Raw genomic sequence first — 12,702 nt, 5'->3', positions numbered from 1 at the left:
AGAAACATCATTTCTTCAATGCTATGTATTAAGATAAATGGATAACCACCTGGAAAAAAAAATAGAAAATTGGATCCTTATCTCATTTCTTACTTAAATAAACTCCACATGGGGTAAAGATTTACATATTAAAAATAAAATTGTAAAGATACTAAATGAAAAACAGGAGAATATAAAAAATATTAATCTTTGAGTGGGAATGGCTTTTCTAAGGAGGACTAAAACTCAAAGCCATTTTATCCAATTAATCCATTTAATCCATTTTAACCAATTAATACAAAATTAATTCCCTCTCATAATACAAAATTCAAACTGTAGGTATTTGTATAATAAAAAGCAGACATCTCCTTTTCCCACTTTCCCAGAGAAAAATGTAAACTGTCTGAATGCCCACAAATCCAATAGTAACTACATGGTCTTGAGCGGGGAAAGTGCAGGTTGTGTTGGGCTTACACATGGTCTGGCTGAGCACTGAGGGGCTGGGCCTGAAGGATGCTGAACCAAGGACAGGAAACATGGCCAGCAAATCAGGGCTACTCACGACAGTGATGAGAACCATTCACCAGTGAACAGGCCATACCCTGGGTCATTTTCATGGCACCTGGAACTTCACTGTGGGATTACTTTGAAAATGTATTTTTTTTCATTTTATACTATTTATTTGTTGTCTTTAATTAGTGTTTTTATTTTTATTGTATTTTATTTATTTATTTTTAAATATATTTTATTGATTTTTTACAGAGAGGCAGGGAGAGGTATAGAGCTAGAAACATCAATGAGAGAGAAACAATGACCAGCTGCCTCCTGCACAGCCCCTACCGGGGATGTGCCCGCAACCAATGTACAAACCCTTGACTGGAATTGAACCTGGGACCCTTGAGTCCGAAGGCTGATGCTGTATCCACTGAGCCAAACCGGTTTCGGCAGTATGTTTTTATTTTTAAAAAAATAATAGATATTTTAATAAAAATTAATATTTCTATTAAACTTACCAAACACTGAATAATCGCACAAATTAATAAGAGTAACACAAATAAACCTATTTTTCTTCTCTGAAAGCGAAATGTCTTCTGTTGTACACACCAAACAAGTCAGTACAAGATTAGTGATGTGGCAATCAGCTGCTAAAATATTCACTGCTAGTATTAGTGGAGAGAAATGGTGCACCTGCACATAAGGTGCATAAGGGAAATGAATGCAACACAATTATAGCAATCAGTCATTAGTGAACATTGTAGTTCGTTATTAATAACTAGAGGCCCGGTGCACGAAATTCTTGCACGGAGTGGGGGAATCCCTCAGCCTGGCCTGCACCCTCTTCAATCTGGGATCCCTCTCACAATCCAGGACTGCTGGCTCCCAACTGCTCACCTGCCTCCATTCCTAATTTGCCCCTAAACACTTCTGCTTGCCAGCCTGATTACCCCCTAACCACTCCCATGCCAACCTGATTGATATCTAAATGCTCCCCTGACAGCCTGTTTCCCTCCTCTGCTGGTCTAGTCACCTCTAACTGCCCTTCCCTGCAGGGTTGATCACCCACAACTGCCCTCCCTTGCAAGCCTGGTGCCTCCTAACTGCCCTCCCCTGCTGGCCATCTTGTGGTGGTCATCTTGTGTCCACATGGGGGCAGGATCTTTAACCACATGGAAGCAGCCATATTGTGTGTTGGAGTGATGATCAATCTGCATATTACTCTTTTATTATTTAGGATAGAGGTCTGGTACATGGGTGGGAGCCAGCTGGTTTGTCCTGAAGGGTGTCTCGGATCAGGGTGGGGGTTCCCTTGGGGCGTGGGGCAGCCTGAGTGAGAGGCCTGTGTTGGTTTAGTCTGGTCACGCCCCACAGCGACCCAAGCAGAGGCCCTGGTATCTGGTACCTTCCACAATTGACACTTTGTAGCCTGGAGCAGAACCGAGCCTTCTGCTTGCTTCGTGGCTGCCCCCATTTCTGTTTGGATTTGTTTACCTTCTATAATTAAAACTTCGTAGCCTGGAGTGGAGGCCTAGGCTGGCCAGGGCTGCAGAAGCTTGGCTTCTTCCAAACCCAAGCCTCTCTCCTGCTCTCTGTGGTCACAGGGGTTAATTTGCATACTCACTCTGATTGGCTGGTAGGTGTGGCTGGTGGGCATGGCTGGTGGCATGGCTTGTTGGTGTAGCTGAGTGATGATTAATTTGCATATTATTCTTTTATTAGGTAGGAGATATATATATATATATATATGTGTGTGTGTGTGTGTGTGTGTGTGTGTGTGTGTGTATATATATATATGTGTGTGTGTGTGTGTGTGTGTGTGTGTGTGTATATATATATATATATATATATATATATATATGAGGCCCAGTGCATGAAGATATATACTGAGTGGCCAGATTATTATGCATTCAGAGATCATAATAATCAGGCCACTCAATGTATATACTAGAGACCCAGTGCATGAAATTCATTCACAGGGGGTGAGAGGGTTCCCTCAGCCCAGCTTGCACCCTCTCCAATCTGGGATCCCTCAAGGGATTTCTGACTGCCAATCCCAGGGATCAGTCCTAAACCAGCAATTGAACATCCCTCTCACAATCCTGGACTGCTGGCTCCTAACCTCTCACCTGCCTGATTAACCCTAACAGTCCCCCCTTCCAGCCTGATCATCCCTAACCACTTCTGCCTGCTGGCCTGATCACCCCTCACTGGCCCCCTGCCAGCCTGGTCACCCCTAAATGCCTCTGCCTGCTGGCCTGATCACCCCCAACTGCCTCCCCCCACTGGCTTGGTTGCCCCCAACTGCCTGCCCCTGCTGCCCTTGCCGCCCCACGCAGCCTGCTGCCCAGTCATTTGGTCATCCTTCACTAACCCCCCTGCTGGCCCGGTCGCCCCATGCAGTCTGTTCTGTCATCACTTCGGTTGTGATGGTCACATAGGCAGATAGATAGATGATAGATAGATAGATAGATAGATAGATAGATAGATAGATAGATAGATAGATACCATACTGTACATTGCAAATATAGAATTTATTCATCTTATAACTGAAATTTTGTAACATTTGCATTGTTTTTATTTTTTATTTTTTAGAGAGAGTGGAAGAGGGAGGCTGGAGGGGAGAGAGAGAGAGAGAAACATTGATGTGAGAGAGAGACATCAATTGGTTGCCTCTGCAAGCGCTCCAACCTGGCTGGGAATGCAATCTGCAACCCAGGAATCAAACCCATGATCCTGTGGTGCTGGAGCTGATGCTGTAGCCACTGAGAACATTAGCCAGAGCAGTTTGTACCTTTTGACCAAATTCTTCTCATTTCTCCTAGCCATTCTATTTTTTTTTTACTTTATTTTATTTTTTATTGATTATTGTATCACATAATTGTCCTCATCACCCATTCTCACCCCAAACCCCTCCCCACATATGCCCCCACTCTCCTGTTGTCCGTGACCACTGGTTAGGCTTATATGTATGCACACAAGTCCTTTGGTTGATTTCTTCCCCTTTCCCCCACCCTCCCTTACCATCCCTCTGAGGTTGAGAGTCTGATCGATGCTTCCTTGTCTCCGAGTCTGTTTATGTTGCTCATTATTTCCTCTAGATGTGTGAGATCATGTGTTACAAGAAATACACTTGTAAGGACCGAGAAGGAGACCAGCCATAATGGCTATACTGAGAGACAAATGAATCAGTCTGTAGTGAGTTTCTTTCTGGGCCAACAGTTCTTTTGAGTCCCAATTTCAATGTCAAACAGTTCCTTATGTGTAGATGTCAACACTGATATTTCAGTTCTATCAATAGATGGTGGACAAATGGTGGTGATGCAGGTCCAACTGTCTCCGGTTTGGTCCTAGGCATCCTTCAGCGATGCACAGATGCTGTCTCTCTGTACTGTCTCCCAGCCATTCTAGTCTTTGGTTCTATGAATTCGACTCTTTAAGATTCCACATATACTAATAAGGAGGTCATGCAGTATTTCAGTGTCTGGATTGCTTCACTTAGCATAATATCCTTTAAATAGTACCTGCTTCTGCTAGAATTATGAGGCTATAATAAAAAGTTACTTCTTTCTAGTAAACATTATAATGTTCTTTTCTTTCTAGGGGGTTGCTTTTGCCCAAAGTAGTTGAAGATCGTGGTGTGAAAAGAACAGATGTTGGAAATCTTGGGAGTGGAATATATTTCAGCAATTCACTCAGGTTAGTATTATTATATCCTTAATCATGTTACTCAAGGAATCATTGCTGAATTCTTGCTATATGTTTTCCTCTGTCTTCCCTGGTGAGGGATTTCTCACCCAGAAACAGGTTACTCATTTATTTATCAAACTAAAAAGCTTCTGCACAACAAGAGAAACTGCCAACAAAACAAAAAGGCAACGGACGAAATGGGAGAAGACATTTGCAAACAACAGTTCTGACAAGAGGTTAATATTCAATATATAGAAAGAACACAAACAACTCAACACACACCCCCACAAAAAACAAACAAACAAACAAACAACAACAACAAAAACACACAAAACAGTCCAATTAGAAATTGGGCAGAGGACCTGAACAGACATTTCTTCCCAGAAGACATACAGATGGCCAAAAAAAATATATGAAAAGTTGCTCAATCTCACTAGTTATTAGGGAAATGCAAATCAAAACTACAATGAGATACCACTTACACCTGATAGAATAGCTATTACAAGTAAGACAAATAATAACAAGTGTTGGAGAGGTGGATAAAAGGGCACCCTATTCACTGCTGGTGGGAATGTAAACTGGTACAGCTACTATGGAAAACAGCATGGAGGTTCATCAACAAATTAAGAATAGTTACTATATGACCCTCACCTGATTGCCTCACCACTCTTCCGGGTATCTACCTGAAATGTTTGAAAACATTTATTCGCAAACACACATGCACCAGCATTATTCACGGTGGCCAAGAGGTGGAGACATCGGAAGTGTCCTTAGATCAGCAGCCGCCAGCCTTTCAGACCTCATGGGCCACCAGCGGTCCGTGACTCCTGCTGCCTTAGGTAGGTGATTGGATAAAGAAGATGTGGCGCATACACAATTAAATACTCCTCAGCCATCATAAGGGATGAAATACTTCCATTTGCAACACCATGGGTGATCCTGAGAATATCATACTAAGCAAAATAAGTCAGATAGAAAAAGTCAAGAACCATATGATTTCACTCATATGTGGGCTATAAAACTGAAAACAACAAATGAACAAACATGACAAACAAACAAAAACTCATAGACTTAGACAATAGTATAGTGGTTACCAGAGGGAAAGCAGGATGGGATGGGAGGAAGTAGGAGAGGATAAAGGGAGGATAAATGGTGGTGGAAGAAGACTTGATTTAAGGTGGTAAACACACAATATACAGATGATGTATTATAGAATTGTACACATGAAACCTATATAATGTTATTAGCCGCTAAATTCAATTTTTAAAATTCATGAAAACTTAAAAAAATAAGAAAGAAACAGGTCACTAAAAGCAGCCAGTTTTCTCAGTATACTGTAGAAGCATGTCTTTTGTGGTGGATAGGCAGGAAAATTATATTTGAAATCATCTTAGTGATTTCACTACCCTAAGAACTTTTACATATACGTACCCACTTAATCCTTAAAAACCTCCTGATTGTCTAATTATTATCACCTTATCACAGGTGAGAACATTGAGGGCCAGTGAGAATATCTTGCCCAGGGTCACACAGCATTTTGTCTGTCTCCAGAGCCAGGAATCTTAACTTCTACAGCACATGACCTCTCTTCTAAAAGATTTATTTTATATGAACTCTATATGCCTGGAATAATATCTCATCTTGAATATACTTGTTAATAGTTAAATCTGTCCTCATAATAGCCACGATATATTGTGTGCCTGCCCTGTGTGAGGCACCACGCTAAATGCTTCATGCATATTGTTGTAAACCTCACAATTGGTATTAGCACATCATTTATAAAAAGGAAACAGAGTTGTGGAGATTTAGTAACCTGCCTAAGGTCACTGAGCTAGTTAAAGATGGAACCTGGGATAAAGAATAATTATCCAGGATATTTAAAGATAATTATCCAGGATATTTAATCATCTAGACAGGCGTCTTCAAACTACGGCCCGTGGGCCACATGCGGCCCGCAGAGGAGTCTGATCCGGCCCGCCAGGTTTTTTGGGCAGTGAGCGCAGCCGAGGTGTTACAGTAGGAATTAGTAGTTCATATAGTCCGGCCCTCCAGCTCTCTGAGGGACCGTGATCTGGCCCCCACTTTAAAAAGTTTGAAGACGCCTGATCTAGGATATGTAAAGAGTTTCTACAAATCACTAAGAAAAAGATAAACAACCTAGTAAGCAAATGGGCAAAAGACATGAATAGGAACTTAACAGAAGAGAAAACATGTATAAAAGGTAACATAAGTAATCAAGAACATGAAAAGTAAACCATAATGCTATCTTTTTTTATTCTTATCACTTTGGGGGGGGGAAAAAAAGCTTAACACCTCAAGGTAGCAGTCTCTGTCTAGAACAATCTGAACTCTCAAACACTGCTAATAAGAGTATAATTTATAAACTTATACTTCAGTTTTTGTATTCTCTGGTATAATTGAAGAACAGAGTTGATGGCATGATTCAGGAATTCTATAGGTTGGCCTGTGAACCAGAAAACAGTGCTGCTGATAAATAATTCTCACTCGTCATTGTTATTTCTCTCTCTCTCTCTCTCTCTCTCTCTCTCTCTCTCTCTCTCTCTCTCTCTCTCCCTCTCTCTTCCTTTCTGAAATCAATAAAAAATATTTTTTAATTGAAAATGGAACTCCCTTATGTCCTCTTTGGAGAAGTGTTGTTCAGGTCCTCTGACCATTTTTAAAAGATGCTTAATTGATTTTTAGAGAGAGAGAGGCAGGGAGAGGGACAGAGAAAAAAAGAGTAAAAGAGAGAGAGAGAACTATTGATCAATTGCCTCTTGCACACCCACTTCTGGGGATTGAGCCCGCAACTAACCAGCAACCTCTCAGTGCATGGGACAATGCTCAACCAACTGAGCCACACTAGCTAGGGCTCCTCTGCCCATTTTAAAATTTAATTTTAAACATTAAAAAATAATAATAAAAGAAATTTGATTCAAAAATTAATTAACATTCAGTTGAATTTAATGAAGTCCTTCATGACTTTTGACAGAGTGGTTTTGGTGTAGACACATGAATAGAGCCAAACTAAGTGGACTGAGAAATGGTCAGCAAACAAGCCAGTAGAGATGGTCCCTGACTGGAGGGAGGAGACAGAGGGGCAATGTGGAGAAGGTCTAGAAGACAAAGTCTAGGTCCAGGTTCCATGGGAAGGAGCTAGCATGTTTGTAGCTACAAGAAAAGAGCCCTCGGAAAGGAGAGGTGAATAAGAGGAATGGGGCAAATTCATTTTGTAAAGTGCAAGTCTTAGAGAGGATAGAACAAATGGTCATTAGGCAATGCTTTTACATTTTGGTCTTGATCTTTGAAAAAATAGCTGTCCCCAATGTCCCAACCTGTGTTCCTCATAGCAAAAAGTGCTTTATTAAACCTGCTGGTTCCTGAAGAAAGTTACAGAATCATTCATTTGGGTGTCATTGGAAATTTTTGTTTTTATTTTAGATTCAGATGGCTCCTGAGAATATAGCACCTGTGTTTTTCTATAATTAGTTCTTAGTAATACTTGGTATTTAATGTCCTTTCTGAGCTTTAGTGCAGAGAGTTAACCTACTTTTTATTTTTTTAGTAGTCCTATTTTTTTGTTAATTCTCACCCAAAGATATTTTTTTCCATTGATTTTTTAGAGAGTGAAAGGGAGGGATAAGACACAGAGAGAAATATTGATGTGAGAGAGACACATCGACTGGTTGCCTCCCGCACACATCCCAACTGGGGCCAGGGATTGAACCTGCAACCCAGGTACACGCCCTTGACTGGGAATCAAACCTGTGACCCTTTGGTGTGTGGGTTGATGCTCTAACCAATGAACACACTGGCTACATCAAATTTTTAAATAAATAAATGAGTAATACAATTCTAAATGAATCTTCAGAGATAAAATTTTGAATGTTCTACAAGCAAAGTTTTTTTTTAGTCTTCTATGTATATAATAAAATGTTGTAGTCATGTTACTATAAACTGTAAATTTGTACTTAATTCCTTTCACCTGCAGTACAAGTATTAAGTACTCACACCCAGGAGAGACAGATGGCAGTAGACTCTTGGTCATTTGTGATGTCGCCCTCGGGAAGTTCATGGACTTACACAAGAAAGATTTCTCCTTAAAAGAAGCGCCACCAGGTTATGACAGTGTCCATGGGGTTCCTGAAACAGCCACTGTCCCCACAGACTTCCAGGTACTGTATCGAGAAACAGGCAGAGAGGCTTCTGTTTTACTAAACATGGTTGAGTTTAAATAATTATTGTATATCTAATCTCTGGATTCAATATTTTCACATTCAATAATTAGCAAACATGAAACTCTGCTTTTATAAAGACATGTACCAATAAAGCTTATTTCCCCATCTATTTATGTTTGCTCTAGGATGATGAATTTGTTGTATATAAAACCAGTCAGGTTAAAATGAAATATATTATTAAATTTTGCATACCTGGAGATGAAGTAAAGGACTTTCACCCTGATAATAATATTGAATTAGAGGAACACACACCTGAGGTTTTGAATTTTTCAAAGGTTGAAGGTAAGACAATGTTCTTGAATGCTATTTCATGTAATATTATAGAGCTTAATATTATATTTTCAATGGAATTTATATTCATGTTTGGTAGCTACTTATGACCTCAGACATAAATGTTCATTTCCTTTTTTATTTTGTAAAAATGAAAACCAGGATGCTTGTGAGAGTTTAAAATGATCTCAAAATTATGCTATTTCACTGACACACCAAAGTTGAGCTCATCCACCTCAGGATAGCCACAAAAACCCACTGGTACATTTAAGATGTCAGTGTGCAAAAAGTGTAATGGGGGCTGATAGGATAGACAGAAGGTTCAACTTTAGAATCAGGAAGCTTGGGCTCGTGTCACTTACTAGGCTGTGTGATCTGTGACAAACCATATAACATCTCCAGGCATCAGCTTCTCTCTAAGGGGAATGAGACCAATGTCCATGCCACAGTGCTGCTGTGAGGATTGCATGAAACACGCGAAGGCACCCGCAAAATGTAACGTGCAGCTTACCTGTTAGTAGTACAAGTAACTGAGGGGGTGAAAGCTTTTTAGGAAATCATAAGCCCTAACTACTATAACATTACTTAGTGACATTGTAAAACACACAGACATTTTTAACTGTGATCAAAGTATTTTTTTAATCAGAAATGTATGGCTTCAGAGTGGGGAGAAACAGGCCTAGTGAGAATAATCTTTCCTGAAAAAAAATTCCAGAGGAAAAGGACAGAAGCAAAGGAATGACTCTTTTACTGGCAACTTCCTGCTGATTTGCAGTAAAGTAGCTATTACCCAGACTGGAAATTAATAAAGAAGAGCTATACAATCCATTGATATTAGAAAAAAAATGAAAGCTATGGCACCAAGGATTTTGACTCAAGAAAAACTGGGAAAATATACATGAGTTTGAGAGTGAGTGGTAGTATATGTAGAAAATTACAAAAGGGTGTCTTTTACTTATAGCAAAAATTTCAGTTGTACAAAAGATCAATATAATAAGCTCTCAATTAATTTTCCTCAAAAGCACAGTGTTTTTATAAGAAACAATACATACATAATATTCTATGCATGACGAGCCATTTACAAGGAATTGGTTAAAACTGAAGAATAACATCAGTAATGCAGGAAACAGGTATATAAAGTGTTTGGAAAATAGAATTGGGTTACATTTGCAGGTACACCTTGTGAATGCAAATGTTTAAAAATGAGGAGAAAATTTGTGACTGCAATAAAGTTGAGAAAACTGTCAACAATTATTCCTCAGCTTCACCACAAAAAATTTTTTTCTCAGTATCAAAAATATGTCTAATACATGTAGGAAGATTTTTAAATGGTACAGGAGAACACACATTAGGGGAAAGTCTTATCAACTGAAGGACTATAGGAAGACTTTCAGCAAAAGTTCAAACATCAAGAATCATGAGACAGTTCATTCTGGACAGAAATCATACAAACATCATGAGTGGCAAAGATTTTAATCAGTGCTCACACCTTATACACATCAGAAAATCCACATTGGCAAGATACCATATAAATGTAGCATGTAGCAAATTGTTTAGTAAACATTCAAGCCTTGCAATTCACCAGAGAATGCATGATGCAGTGAAACCTTATAAATGTAATGAGTGTCATAAGGTGTTTTTTTTTTTTTTTCAATGTTCATAAATTTAGACTTGTGAGAGATTCATACAGGTGAGAATCCTTATATATATCATGAATGCATAAAAGCCTTTGCTGTTAGTTCCATCCTTACTAGACATAAGATAATCCATACTGGAGAGAAACCTTTACTCAATTTGTAAGCCTTACTAGGCATCAGAAAGTACATACCGGAGAGATACCACATAAATGTAATTGTGCGGTGCGACTTTTATTGAACGTAAGGCCTTACAGATCATCAGGGAACTCATACATTTATTTCTTAAAAATGTAAGAAATGTGATAAGGGTTTTTCCAGACATTCACAACTTTGGAGTCATAAGAGAATCTATATAGGAGAGAAAACTTAAAAATGTGGTGAGAGTAGTAAAACCTTTACACGGAGGTCAAATCTTACTCAGCATAAGAAAAGTCATACCGGAGAGATATCTCACAAATGTAGTGTATGTGTCAGGGCTTTTACATGATTTGCAAGCCTTACCGAGCATCAGAAAGTAGATACTAAATAGAAACATTATAGACTAATTTATGTGACAAAGCTTTTATTCAAAGCTCAAGCTCAAGCTGTGAATAAAAGTAAAAGGAGCCCAGCCACCATGGCTCAGTGGTTGAGCATCAACCTATGAACCAGGAGGTCATGGTTTGATTTCTAGTCAGGGTACATGCCTGGGTTGTGGGCTTGCAGGGGCATGCAGGAGACAGCTGATCGGTAATTCTCTCATTATTGATATTTACTAGAGGCCTGTTTCAGGAAGATTCCTGCAAGAATAGGGCTTCCTGTGGCTGGAGGAAAGCCAAGGCAGGCTTTGATCCCTCTCCACTGCCTCTCTCCCTCCTGTCTCTGTTGTCTCGCTTCCCTCCTATCTCCATGATGCCTCGCTTTCCTTCCGTGTCTTCTGCCTCGCTCCCTTCTCTGCTGCTTCACTCGCTCCCTTCTGCGGGGGTTGTCTTCCTTCTCCACTGTCTTCAGTCTTTGCTCCACGCCTACGTATGCAAGTTAACTGCCATCTTTGTTGGGTTAATTTGCATACTTTCTCTTGATTGGCTGGTGGATGTAGCAGAGGTACAGTCAGTTTACATGTTTGTGTATTATTAGGTAAGATATCTGTCTCCCTCTCCCTCTCTGAAATCAATAAAAAAATATTTTTTAAAAGTAAAAGGAAACCTTTATACATATTATTGAAATATTAATAAAACTTATGCAAGTGTCTATGCATAAGCCATAGACTTAGACTATGGCCTTATTCAAAGCCATAGACTCCATTGTGGAGAGAAAACTTGTAAAACTCATGTATGAGACAAAGCCTATAACCAGGGCTATAATCAAAGCCTATAACCTCACTTGATGAATATACATCTTTGAGAGAAAGCACATAAATATATGACAATGTTTATCAAACTTTAAGCCTTATAGAATATAACAGAATTCTTATGTGGAAAAAAATTTACAAATGTATTGAGTGTGATCAGCTTATAAAAAATCTACAACCTATGGTAAAGACAGAATTCACATAAGTTTGAAACTAAACAAATATGTCAAGACCTTTAGCAATGAACTAGATACACCAAAGAATTCTTACTGGACAGAAACATTACAAATGTAATGAAAGTGATATGTTTAAATAAATTTTCTCAATGAATTACATTAAAAAAATCATATTAATTCTATTACTTTTGAAAATTAACCAATATCAGATGTTAAATTCCAGAGAGAATTAAAAGTTAAAATTATTTAAAAGTCAAACTCATTAGAATTTTGTCTGTCAATTTAGAGCAAGAAAATTTGTGGTAATGTATAATTATTTTGAGTTTATACAATGTTTTTATTCAATTACTTGAGGTTTCTTGGAAGGATTACATGGTTATTGATGACTTACAACATAAAGTTTGAAATCTGTTGATGTTATGCTTTTATTACATGCTTTTCAAATTTCACTAGGATGGCCTCAAGGTTAGGAATGAAAGAACCTGCTTCATCAGTTGAGGTTTATTCAGATCCACATAACTAGGTAAAATTATAACACTAATTCTAAGATACAAAATTATATAAATTTGAGAGTCTGGCGGTTGGCAGAGCATAAATGTAAAACTGTTATCTAAATTATAGTGCATTTTGTGGTCACAGCCTCTTCTCTAAATTTTTGGTATGACTGAGGGTTTCCATTGATGATCACAGGAAAGGATTACTCTTCCAGATTATTAGAAAACAGAGTAGGCCAGGACACTGAAAGAATGAGTTTTTCATGTTAGAATGATGGGTTACTAGGGATGGAATAAATGATAACAAAAATGAAAGGTAAATAACGTTCTCCCTCCTTTTTGAAAGTTAACAGCTGATGCATATTGTAGGTTAAGGAAAATGTCTTATGTTTG

General features: G+C 38.7%; 1 protein-coding gene across 5 annotated transcripts in view; it reads left to right on the top strand.

The window, feature by feature from the left end:
* Positions 1-12,702, top strand: part of PARP4 (poly(ADP-ribose) polymerase family member 4) — a 106,716-nt gene that overhangs the window by 28,178 nt on the left and 65,836 nt on the right. For 4 of the 5 annotated variants that reach the window (XM_045588508.1, XM_036455583.2, XM_036455582.2 and 1 more), the window contains 3 exons: positions 4,078-4,173; positions 8,156-8,339; positions 8,528-8,684. In XM_045588508.1, coding sequence (XP_045444464.1) covers positions 4,078-4,173; positions 8,156-8,339; positions 8,528-8,684 — 437 coding nt within the window. The remainder of the gene's footprint in view (positions 1-4,077; positions 4,174-8,155; positions 8,340-8,527; positions 8,685-12,702) is intronic. The other variant, XM_036455581.2, reaches the window with a different exon arrangement.

This window comes from Pipistrellus kuhlii, unplaced genomic scaffold (genome assembly GCF_014108245.1).
Source record: "Pipistrellus kuhlii isolate mPipKuh1 unplaced genomic scaffold, mPipKuh1.p scaffold_m20_p_3, whole genome shotgun sequence".
NCBI classification, from domain to species: domain Eukaryota; kingdom Metazoa; phylum Chordata; class Mammalia; order Chiroptera; family Vespertilionidae; genus Pipistrellus; species Pipistrellus kuhlii.
The sequence above is the reverse complement of the archived record's forward strand: the minus strand, read 5'-3'. Positions and strand labels throughout refer to the sequence as shown.